The sequence below is a fragment of the Bubalus bubalis genome, chromosome 2, assembly GCF_019923935.1.
Source record: "Bubalus bubalis isolate 160015118507 breed Murrah chromosome 2, NDDB_SH_1, whole genome shotgun sequence".
NCBI classification, from domain to species: Eukaryota; Metazoa; Chordata; class Mammalia; order Artiodactyla; family Bovidae; genus Bubalus; species Bubalus bubalis.
The window spans coordinates 51,048,624-51,061,499 of record NC_059158.1 but is presented as its reverse complement, the minus strand read 5'-3'; the positions used below and the strand labels follow the sequence as shown (position 1 = coordinate 51,061,499).

The window sequence follows — 12,876 nt, the reverse complement described above, 5'->3', positions numbered from 1 at the left end:
TCTCTTAAATACTTTTATTATTTCTTCTAAATATACTCTGATTAACTAGAAGCAGTACATTTGGCCAAAAAGTCATCCTTACGAAATTATACAGAGTAGAAAGTAACTAAAATTTACTCAAAATTTAACACTTGCAAGTAGCATCCTTTTGCAAATTACAGAATTTTTTTTTTTTTTAAGTACCCATATAGCATGTCTATGGCACCCTGCTCCAGTACTCTTGCCTGGAAAATCCCATGGACGGAGAAGCCTGGTAGGCTGCAGTCCATGGGGTCGCGAAAAGTCGGACGCGACTGAGCGACTTCACTTTCACTTTTCACCTTCGTGCATTGGAGAAGGCAATGGCAATCTTGCCTGGAGAATTCCAGGGATTGCAGAGCCTGGTGGGCTGCTGTCTATGGGGTTGCACAGAGTTGGACACGACTGAAGCGACTTAGCAATAATAGCATGTCTTGGTTAAACACCATACACAGCCTTGTTACAATAAAGATCAAACATGCATGGTACATTCACAAATTCAGTAACATTTCTCACTATGAATTTCTCCCTTTAATATTTCATCCTAATAGTTGAGCAACTCCTAAACTATCTCTAAGCAATTTTTATAATCATAATTAAAATGTAAGATTATTTTATTTTCCCTGGTAACATATCAAATAAGAAAAAGTATGGCCAGGTCAAATGATACTACCATAAAACAGTCACTCTTTCTCAATTAATTTTAAGAGATACTTTATGAACAAATATCTATAAATAGTTATTTCAACAAAACAAGAAATTCAAAAGCAGAGGCTATTTCCCATTTATAAAATGGGGAAATGATGTAGTTCAAATAATTATTAGCTTATTTGTTTTTGAGGATCAGTTAAGTCATTTAATATCACTGACACATTACAAAAAAAAAAAAAAGTGGAACTCTCATGCATGCACGTGTGTGTGCTAGTAGTTTAGTTGTGTCCAACTCTTTGCAACCCCGTGGACTGTAGCCTGACAGGCTCCTCTATTCATGGGATTCTCCAGGCAACAGCACTGGGGTGGGTTGCCATTTCCTTCTCCAAAACTCTCTTAGATTTGCAGATAAATATGTGAAATTGCTTCAGGTAAGAGGATCAGAGTGAAGTGGAGTGGAAAGATAAAGTGAGGGAATGATACATGGGATGGGATCAGAAGATACAACTGAAGAAAGAAAAAGGATTCAGTCAGGAAATTAAAGAAAATGAGCACACACATACAGAAATATCCTACAGAGGACACGAAAGAAATGAACAGATTTGATAGCCACCTAAACAAAGGACTAAAAATTACATGCTTTGGGAGAAAAAGATTGGTAGCTTATTTTTATGAATAGAGAAGATATGAAGGTGCAGACTAGTCCTAAAAGGGTAAAGATAATGGGAACTGATTAGAGGAGAGCTCAGATGTTCCCGTGAATGTGTCCACCATGTTACAGCTGATTCCCTATGAATCTTTAGTACAAATTCAAAGTACATACCTTTGCTTTATCTCTCATTGATCCTTTGCCCAGGATAGACATTTTAGCACCTGTTTCTTCCTGTAGCCTCTTCAAGGAGTTTCCTCTCGGCCCGAGCAATTTGCCCACAAAATTGAACTAGGAAACAAAATCATTAGAACATCTATATTAAGTAGAGAAAAATAATGATTTAAACCAAACAAAACTGATGGGTTATGGTTTTTTGAACTTTACCATGGAGAACAGAGTTATGCCTCTCACACACCTAAACACACAGACACACACACACAGGAATCGACCCCAGACCTATAAGCTCAGATCAGATCAGATCAGTCACTCAGTCATGTCCGACTCTTTGCGACCCCATGAATCGCAGCACGCCAGGCCTCCCTGTCCATCATCAACCCCTGGAGTTCACTCAGACTCATGTCCATCGAGTCAGTGATGCCATCCAGCCATCTCATCCTCTGTCATCCCCTTCTCCTCTTGCCCCCAATCCCTCTCAGCATCAGAGTCTTTTCCAATGACTCAACTCTTTGCATGAGGTGGCCAAAGTACTGGAGTTTCAGCTTTAGCATCATTCCTTCCAAAGAAATCCCAGGGGTGATCTCCTTCAGAATGGACTGGTTGGATCTCCTTGCAGTCCAAGGGACTCTCAAGAGTCTTCTCCAACACCACAGTTCAAAAGCATCAATTCTTCAGCGCTCAGCCTTCTTCATAGTCCAATTCTCACATCCATACATAACCACAGGAAAAACCATAGCCTTGACTAGACGAACCTTTGTTGGCAAAGTAATGTCTCTGCTTTTGAATATGCTATCTAGGTTGGTCATAGCTTTCCTTCCAAGGAGTAAGTGTCTTTTAATTTCATGGCTGCAGTCACCATCTGTAGTGATTTTGGAGCCCAGAAAAATAAAGTCTGACACTGTTTCCCCACCTATTTCCCATGAAGTGATGGGACCAGATGCCATGATCTTCGTTTTCTGAATGTTGAGTTTTAAGCCAACTTTTTCACTCTCCACTTTCACTTTCATCAAGAGGCTTTTTAGTTCCTATGAGCTCAGATACACTTTTTCTTTTTCTTTTTTTTTTACTTTACAATATTGTATTGGTTTTGCTATACATCAACATGCATCCGCCACGGGTGTACATGTGTAAAGAGATGCTTCTTCCTAAAGAAATGCTAAAGTCAGTAATCTTTGAAAATATAATTTCCTCATATAATCACATAAATTATTTAAAAAGAAATTAGGCAGAAGTACTATGGTTTATAAAATTTCTAAAGGGTTTTTCTCTCCAATCTGATTACTGATATAAGGAAAAATTTTAACATGCCTGTGCATATTCAAAATTGCAAAAAAAAAAATATTTTAAGTTAAAATTTAACATTCATGTTTGGCAAGTATTGTCTATGCGCCTAAGAGTCCATTTCCAATTTCATGATTGGTAATAAAGAGATTCAACTGTTCTTCAACCTTACCTTCTTTGTGTTAAAGAGTTGTTCTAAAGATCAGCAAATAAGAGATGTGAACGCATACAAAAGGTTTAAAATGCTAGAAAGAACATATATACAAAACAGTTTGCTTACATGCAAAATTCCAGGGTTAGGGGCATATATCCCCACTTCAGTACTCTTGCCTGGAAAATCCCATGGACGGAGGAGCCTGGTAGACTGCAGTCCATGGGGTCGCTAAGAGTCGGACACGACTGAGTGACTTCACTTTCACTTTTCACTTTCATGCATTGGAGAAGGAAATGGCAACCCACTCCAATGTTCTTGCCTGGAGAATCCCAGGGATGGTGGAGCCTGGTGGGCTGCCGTCTATGGGGTTGCAAAGAGTCAGACATGACTGAAGTGACTTAGCAGCAGCAACAGTGGCATATATAACTGGTTTATTAATTATGAAATCTGGTTATAAACAAGGGAAACAAAGGCTGTTATCTGCATTTGTTGACAGCTACTAAATGAATGTCACTACATGAAATGACTGAGGTAATTACTCATTAATTTAAAAAAAAAGGATTAGAATGCATTAAAGACTATGTTGGGCATGTGAAACAGAAATAAACAAAATTAAGTAATTGTCTTCTATATTAGAGCTATTATATATTTTAAAATACCTAAAGTAAGAAATAAACCACACTTAATGCTGAAAAACTAAACACTTTCCCCATAAATACAGGATAAAGTCAAGATGCCTGTTCTCACCACACCTTCTCAGTGCTGCACTTGAGTGTGGATATCTACAGGCATGTAAGATAAATGGAACAGAATAACATTCAAAAAGACCACATTTAAATCAACTGATTCTCAACAAAAGTGCAAGAACAGTAATATTTGAAAAGTAAAATCTTTAACAAATGGTGCTGGAACAACTGGATATTCATATGCAAAAAACAAGCACAAAAAATACCTTTACATTCTAACACATATTAAAGCAAAGTGAAGTTGCTCAGTCGTGTCTGACTTTTTGTGACCCTATGGACTGTAGCTCACCAAGCTCCTGCATTCATGGGATTTTTCGAGGCAAGAATACTGGAGTGGGTTGCCATTTCCTTCTCCAGGGGATATTCCAAGCTCAGGGATCAAACTGGTCTCCCACATTGCAGGCAGACTCTTTACCATACGAGCCACCAAGGAATCCCTGGTCTAGGAAGACATCCTGGAGGAGGGCATGGCAGCCCACTCCAGTATTCCTGACTGGAGAATCCCCATGGACAGGGAGCCTGGGGGGCTACAGTCTATGGGGTCACAAAGAGTTGGACATGACTGAGCAACTTTCACAACACACATTAAGGCACCTCCTATTTTAAGGTCTACCATAGGCCTAAGCTAAGAAAGGATGAGAAGTAAGAGACAAAGGAGAAGAAGAAAAATTTACCCATCTGAATGCAGAGTTCCAAAGAATAGCAAGGAGAGATAGAAAGTCTTCTTAACTGAAAAAATACAAAGAAAGAGAGGAAAATAATAGAATGGGAAAGACTAGAGATCCTTTCTAGAAAACTAGAGATACCAAAGAAACATTTTAGAAATGGTAAGACTCTAACATAAACAAGATATTAAGAAGTAGTGGCAAGAATACACAGAACTGCACCAAAAAAGTCTTAATGACTCAGACAACCATGATAATGTGATCACTCCTCTAGAACCAGACATCTTGGAGTGTGAAGTCAAGCCGAGCTTAGGAAGCATTACTATGAACAAAGCTAGTGGAGGTTATAGAATTCCAGCTGAACTATTTCAAATCCCAAAAGATGATGCTGTTTCAGTGTTGCACTCAAGATGCCAGCCAATTTGGAAAACTCAGCAGTGGCCACAGGACTGGAAAACGTGTTTTCATTTCAATTCCAAAGAAAGTCAATACCAAAGAATGTTCCAACTACTGCAAAATTGTGTGCTTTTCACATACTAGCAAGGTAATACACAAAATCCTTCAAGCTGAATTTCCCTGATAGCTCAGCTGGCAAAGAATCCACCTGCAATGCAGGAGACCCCGTTTGATCCCCGGGTCAGGAAGATCCCCTGGAAAAGGAAATGGCAACCTGCTCCTGTATTCTCACATGGAAAATCCCAAGGACAGTGGAGCCTAGTAGACTACAATCCTTGAGGTCCCAAAGAGTCAGACACAACTGAGCAACTAACTATGAATGAATGAGGCACCAACAGTAGGTGAACTGAGAACTTGCAGACGTACAAGTTGGATTTAGAAAAGGCAGAAGAAGTAGAGATCAAATTGCCAATATCCACTGGATCATAGTAAAAGCAAGGGAATTCCAGAAAAAAAAAAAATCTACCTCTGCTTCATTGACTACTCTAAAGACTTTGACTGTGTGAATCACAACAAATTGTGGAAAATTCTTAAAGACATGGGAATACCAGACTACCTGACCTGCCTCTTGAGAAATCTGTATGCAGGTCAGGAAGCAATAGTTAGAAATGGACATGGAACAATGAATTGGTTCCAAATTGGGAAAGGAGTACGTCAAGGCTATATATTGTCACCTTGCTTATATAACTTCTATGCAGAATATATCATGTGAAATGCCAGGATGGATGAAGCTCAAGCTGGAATCAAGATTGCCAGGAGAAATATAATTAACCTCAGATATTCAGATGACACCACCCTTATGGCAGAAAGTGAAGAGGAAAAGAGGTTCTGGATAAAAGTGAAAGAGGAGAGTGAAAAAGCTGGTTTAAAACACGACATTCATTGGGGTACTCGTGTCTCTTTCCCTTCTGGTTTTCTCAGTGTGTATGCCCAGCAGTGGGATTGCTGGATCATAAGGCATGTCTATTTCCAGTTTTTTAAGGAATCTCCACACTGTTCTCCATAGTGGCTGTACTAGTTTGCATTCCCACCAACAGTGTAAGAGGGTTCCCTTTTCTCCACACCCTCTCCAGCATTTATTACTTGTAGACTTTTGGATCGCAGCCATTCTGACTGGTGTGAAATGGTACCTCATAGTGGTTTTGATTTGCATTTCTCTGATAATGAGTGATGTTGAGCATCTTTTCATGTGTTTGTTAGCCATCTGTATGTCTTCTTTGGAGAAATGTCTATTTAGTTCTTTGGCCCATTTTTTGATTGGGTCATTTATTTATTATACAGAGTGAAGTAAGCCAGAAAGAAAAACACCAATACAGTATACTAATGCATATATATGGAATTTAGAAAGATGGTAACAATAACCCTGTGTACGAGACAGCAAAAGAGACACTGATGTATAGAACAGTCTTATGGACTCTGTGGGAGAGGGAGAGGGTGGGAAGATTTGGGAGGATGGCGTTGAAACATGTAAAATATCATGTGTGAGATGGGTTGCCAGTCCAGGTTCGTTGCACGATGCTGCATGCTTGGGGCTGGTGCACTGGGACGGCCCAGGGGGATGGAGTGGGGAGGGAGGAGGGAGGAGGGTTCGGGATGGGGAGCACATATATGCCTGTGGCGGATTCATTTTGATATTTGGCAAATCTAATACAGTTATGTAAAGTTTAAAAATAAAATAAAATAAAATTAAAAAAAAAAAAACACAACATTCAAAACACTATGATCATGGCATCCAGTCCCATCACTTCGTGGCAAATAGATGGGGAAACAATGGAAACAGTGGCACACTTTGTTTTCTTGGGCTCCAAAATCACTGCAGATGATGAGTTTAGCCATGAAATTAAAAGATGGTTGTTTCTTGAAAGAAAAACTATGACAAACCTATACAACATATTTAAAAGCTGAGACATCACTTTACCAAATAAGGTCTGTATAATAAAAGCTATTATTTTTCCAGTAGTCATGTATTGATGTGGGAGTTGGAATATAAAGAAGGCTGAGCACTGAAGAATTGATTTTTTCAAATGTGGTGCTGGAGAAGACTCTTGAGAGTCCCTTAGACAACAAGGAGGTCAGACTAGTCAATCTTAAAGAAGTCGACCCTGAGTATTAATTGGAAGGACTGATGCTGAAGTTGAAGCTCCAATACTTTGGGCACCTTATGTGAAGAATGAAAATGAAATGAAAAAGCCCCTGATTGAGGGCAGGAGGAGGAAGGGGCAACAGATGGTAAGATGGTTGGATGGTATCATTGACTCAATGAATATGAGTTTGAGCCAACTCTGGGAGATGGTGAAGAGTGTAGAATGAACTAGTAACCAAAATACGCTCTATACTCAAAGGATTGACACTGTATCATTAATAAAATTATGGAAGACAAGAAGAAAAGTTTTAAAGAAATTTAGTTGCTCTCCACATTGAGAACTCTAGGAACCATGAGTGAATAGACATCAAGAAAGATATTTAACATGAAAATAAAAGTGTACCAATGTTATACATAGGACCATTACTTACAGGCAAGAAATTAGTAAGGGAGAGGAATAAAAAAGGAAAACATGAATACATATATTCAGAAGAGAAAAATAAGAAAGAAGGGCAAAAGACTAGTTTCTGAAGGAACAGGAAGAATGAGAAACAGAAGAAAGGGAGTGTTTGTTTGTTTTTAAATAAATCACTCAACACACAAATATGTATCAAGTGACAATTATGCTCCAAGCACTGGCCCAGGAGAACTTTAAGATTCCACAGGAAAGTATAAATGAAGTCACTAAAAAGCCTTTCCTGAAAAACAACATTTAAACTGGGCTATGAGCTACAGGAAGTTAGGACAAGTCAGCCAGCGGGAGTTCTACTGGAAACAATCCAGGAATAAGAAATAATGTGTGAGAAAATCCAAAGCAGGTAAGTTTGATAAACTGAAAGGAATTCACTTTGGAGATTTGAGAAATGGGGCTAGATGGGAAAAGTAGAGAAAATATTCATGTACTTGCTGACTGTGTTAAGAATTTTGGTCTTTATCAATTTATTAATTTTTAGTCTAATTTATGTTATTTATTCCCATTTTATTGAAATATAATTGATGTACAATGTTTTATAAGTTACAGGTGTACAATATAGTGATTCATAAATGTTAAAGGTTATGGGGAAGCTCATATTCCATTTATATGTATTGCAAAATGTTGACTATATCCCTGTGCTATACAATATATACTTGTACTTTATTTTATACATGATAGTTTGTGCCATTTAGCCCCTACATCTATGTTGCTCTTCCCCCCATTCCTCTTGCCGCTGGTAACCACAGTTCATTCTTTAAATCTGTGAGTCTGCTTCTTCTTTGTTCTATTCACTAGTTTTGAATTTTTAGATTCCACATATAAGTGATATCATACAGTATTTGTCTTTTTCTGTCGGACTTATTTCAATTGTGATACCCTCCATGTCTATCCATGTTGTTACAAATGGCAAAATTTTCATTCCTTTTTATGGCGAAGTACTATTCCATTGTATGTACATATACCATATCGTCATCCATTCGTGTGTTAATGGGCACTTAGGTTGCTTTCATATCTTGGCTACTGTAAACAGTGCTTCAATAAATACTGGGGTGCCTGTATCCTTTAAAGTTAGTGATTTTTTTTTTTTATTTCTACTGAAGAGTGGAATTGCTGAACCATGTGATGTTTCTATTTTTAGATTTTTAAGAAATCTCCATACTGTTTTCCAAAGTTGCTGTACCAAATTTGCATTCCCACCTGCACTGTAAAAGGGTTCCTTTTCTCTACATCTTTGACAAAACTTATCATTTGTGTTCTTTTTGATGATGGTCATTCTGACAGATGTGAAATGATATGTCATTGTGGTTTTGATTTGCATTTCCCTGATGATTAATGATATTGAGCATTCTTTCATGTGCCTGTTGGCCATCTGCATTTCCTCTTTGGAAAAATGTCTATTCAGTTCCCCTGCACATTTTTAAAGTGGGTTGTTTCTGTTTTTATTTAGTTGAGCTTCCTCAGTGGCTCAGCAGGTAAAGAATCTACCTGTAAGGCAGGAGACACAGGAGACTTGGGTTTGATCCCTGGATCAGGAAGATCCTCTGGAAGAGGAAATGGCAACCCACTCCAATACTCTTGCCTGGAGAATCCCCATGGACAGAAGGGCCTGGTGGGCTTCAGTCCATGAGGTTGCAAAGAGTCCAACACAACTGAGTGGCTAAGCATGCATATACACACATAAATAAAATATAACATTTAACATTTATGAATCATTATATTGTACCCCCATAACTTATAAAACATTGTACATCAATTATATTCCAATAAAATGGGAATAAATAACATAAATTAGGCTAAAAATTCCTAAATTGATAAGACTAAAATGCGTATGATTTTACAGTTTTCTTTATTTAATTACTTTGTGTGATTATACCTTCTTATATTGATCTATTATTAGCTCATAAAGGTTTCCCACTTGAATAGGTTTTGCGACACCATGGACTATAACCTCTGTACATGGAATTCTCCAGGCAAGGATACTGGAGTTGGTAGTCATTCCTTTCTCCAGGGCATCTTCCTAACTCAGAGACTGAACCTGTGACACCTGCATTGCAGGAAGATTCTTTACTGTCTGAGCCACTAGGGAACCCCCGACTAATACAAAGGTTTCCCATTTGAATATGGAAATGTTTAAGTGCTAAAGTTGAATGTTAAATAGAGAAAGGAATACACCATAAAGGATGACTTTATTTAAATCAGTAACCAGCAGACTAAGAGTTAGAAATCCTATAGGCATGCTAAATGTTTTACATTAATTATCTTATTTAATTCTTAGCCAAACCTCTGAGGAAGTGCTGTTTTCCAGACAGTGCAGGCATGGAATTGTTAAGTTATGAACCCAGGCTCTGGAGCAATAATAGCAAAGGATATTTCAAGGACAGTTACTGTATTGGCACAAAGATTCAAGAAAACAAGGTGTTTGTAATCATGGGCATTAATTTAGAGATAATATATAGATTTTATAGGTGTAAAACTGAGCCCAAAGCCCTGTAATATAGCGTCCAGTACACTATTTTTCTCAACCAAATATGAAATAAAACTTAAGCAGTGACCTGATGGTCATACTTTGTTGCAACAACCTGAACTGAAATGCTGCCCAGTAGTCATTCTTCTGGATTTCTGAATATGTACATTGAGATCCCCTTATTCTCCTCTATTCCATGCTATGTCCCTGAGTTTTTCGGAACCAACAGTCACCAGGCTCCTTGCCTTTTGCAACTGATTGTGGTTTGGTCAATAAGATAGGATTCAAATAACTGGAGTGTAGGACAGAGAAGCTGGTGTGTTTATTTTCCTAGCTTCTTCCTTGCTGTCCTGGTTTGGCAGTGATTCTGTCCCTCTGTTATGGACACATCTCCTGTCTGTTGGCTCCTCTGTAGCTGTCCCTTCCCTTAGCCCTTCAGACTTTGGAGGAGCCAAGCTCCTCACTTTAACATGCCTAGATATCTAACTATTCCTTGTTAGCACCTTTAATATGGATCATACTTTGTAAACTTTCCCTCAATAATCTCCTGTTGAACTAGTTTGCATTCCCACCAACAGTGTAAGAGGGTTCTGTTTTCTCCATACCCTCTCCAGCATTTACTGCTTGTAGACTTTAGGATAGCATCCATTCTGATTGGCTTGAAATGGTACCTCATAGTGGTTTTGATTTGCATTTCTCTGATAATGAGTGATGTTGAGCATCTTTTGATGTGCTTGTTAGCCATGTGTATGTCTTCTTGGGGAAATGTCTATTTAGTTCTTTGGCCCATTTTTTTGATTGGGTCATTTATTTTTCTGGAATTGAGCTGTAGGAGTTGCTTGTATATTTTTGAGATTAGTTGTTTGTCAGTTGCTTTATTTGCTATTATTTTCTCCCATTCTGAAGGCTGTCTTTCACCTTGCTTATAGTTTCCTTTGTTGTGCAGAAGCTTTTAAGTTTAATTAGGTCCCATTTGTTTATTTTTGCTTTTATTTCCAATATTCTGGGAGGTGGATCATAGAGGATCCTGCTCTGATGTATGTCAGAGAGTGTTTTGCCTATGTTCTCCTCTAGGAGTTTTATAGTTTCTGGTCTTACGTTGAGATCTTTAATCCATTTTGAGTTTACTTTTGTGTATGGTGTTAGAAAGTGCTCTAGTTTCATTCTTTTACAAGTGGTTGACCAGTTTCCCCAGCACTATTTGTTAAAGAGACTGTCTTTAATTCATTGTATATTCTTGCCTCCTTTGTCAAAGATAAGGTGTCCATATGTGCGTGGATTTATCTCTGGGATTTCTATTTTGTTCCATGGAGAATGGCATTGAAATATGTATAATATCATATATAAAACGAGTCTGCAGTCCAGGTTCGATGCACGATACTGGATGCTTGGGGCTGGTACACTGGGACGACCCAGAGGGATGGTATGGGGAGGGAGGAGGGAGGAGGATTCAGGATGGGGAACACATGTATACCTGTGGCAGATTCATTTTGATATGTGGCAAAACCAATACAATATTGTAAAGTTAAATAAAATAAAATAAAATAAAATAATCTCCTGTTGACCACCATCTTTTGAGTGTGCTGTTTCTTTTTGAGAATATGACCAAAAATAGGGTTAATGTATTTTTCAAACTTATGCCTAAACAAGGTTTTCACTTAATAGAGGACTATGCCACATTAGGAAAAGGAATACGTCAAGGCTGTGTATTGTCACCCTGCTTATTTAACTTATATGCAGAGTACATCATGAGAAATGCTGGGCTGGAAGAAGCACAAGCTGGAATCAAGATTGCCAGGAGAAATATCAATAACCTCAGATATGCAGAAAGTGAAGAGGAACTAAAAAGCCTCTTGATGAAAGTGAAAGAGGAGAGTGAAAAAGTTGGCTTAAAGCTCCACATTCAGAAAACGAAGATCATGGCATCTGGGCCCATCACTTCATGGCAAATAGGTGGGGAAACAGTGGAAACAGTGCCAAATTTTATTTTTGTGGGGCTCCAAAATCACTGCAGATGGTGATTGCAGCCATGAAATTAAAAGACGCTTACTCCTTGGAAGGAAATTGATGACCAACCTAGATAGCATATTCAAAAGCAGAGATATTACTTTGTCAAAAAAGGTCCATCTAGTCAAGGTTATGGTTTTTCCAGTAGTCATGTATGGATGTGAGAGTTGGACTGTGAAGAAAGCTGAGCACCGAAGAATTGATGCTTTTGAACTGTGGTGTTGGAGAAGACTCTTGAGAGTCCCTTGGACTGCGAGGGGATCCAACCAGTCCATCCTAAAGGAGATCAGTCCTGAGTGCTCTTTGGAAGGAATGATGCTGAAGCTGAAACTCCAGTACTTTGGCCACCTCATGCGAAGATTTGATTCATTTGAAAAAACCCTGATGCTGGGAGGGACTGGGGGCAGGAGAAGAAGGGAATGACAGAGGATGAGATGGCTGGATGGCATCACCAACTTGATGGACATGAGTTTGAGTGAACTCCGGGAGTTGGTGATGGACAGGGAGTCCTAGCGTGCTGCAATTCATGGGGTCGCAAATAGTCGGATACGACTGAGCGACTGAACTGACTGACTGACTGATGCCACATGTATTCAGCGATGTGCTAAGGAATGCAACATAAGTGAAAAAGGAATGTAAAAATAAAGTTCCATGGAACAAAAGAATAACCTAACTAAGGTCATATCTAGTTGGAGAGGTTTGGAAAATATTTTAGAAGAAAGCAAGGCTTCATGCTTAAAGATGAGGGAGGATTAAGATGTTTTCTAATATTGCTCAATGATAAAAAATAATTTTCTTATATATTAAAGTTGCATTAAGCATTAAATTTAAAATTTTTGAGAAAACATATGCTGTCAAAAATAGAAATTCAAGGCAACAAAAATTTACCAAAGCATCTCAAATGAAACTATGTAAAACTAGAACTGAGTAAGAAAGAAAAATGAAATTGGGAATGAAATTAGAAATCAAAGAAAGGAATGACTTTCCAAAACCATGTAAATGTATTGAAAGATAAAGTGTTTAAGTAATTTATTCAAGCTAGAAAAT

The 12,876-nt window shown here is 38.2% G+C and overlaps 1 protein-coding gene across 2 annotated transcripts in view; it reads right to left on the bottom strand.

Annotated features, from left to right (window-relative positions):
- The window catches only part of KHDRBS2 (KH RNA binding domain containing, signal transduction associated 2), a 701,478-nt gene that overhangs the window by 398,897 nt on the left and 289,705 nt on the right, over positions 1–12,876 (bottom strand). For both annotated transcript variants that reach the window (XM_025272535.2, XM_025272543.2), the window contains exon 3: positions 1,493–1,609. In XM_025272535.2, coding sequence (XP_025128320.1) covers positions 1,493–1,609 — 117 coding nt within the window. The remainder of the gene's footprint in view (positions 1–1,492; positions 1,610–12,876) is intronic.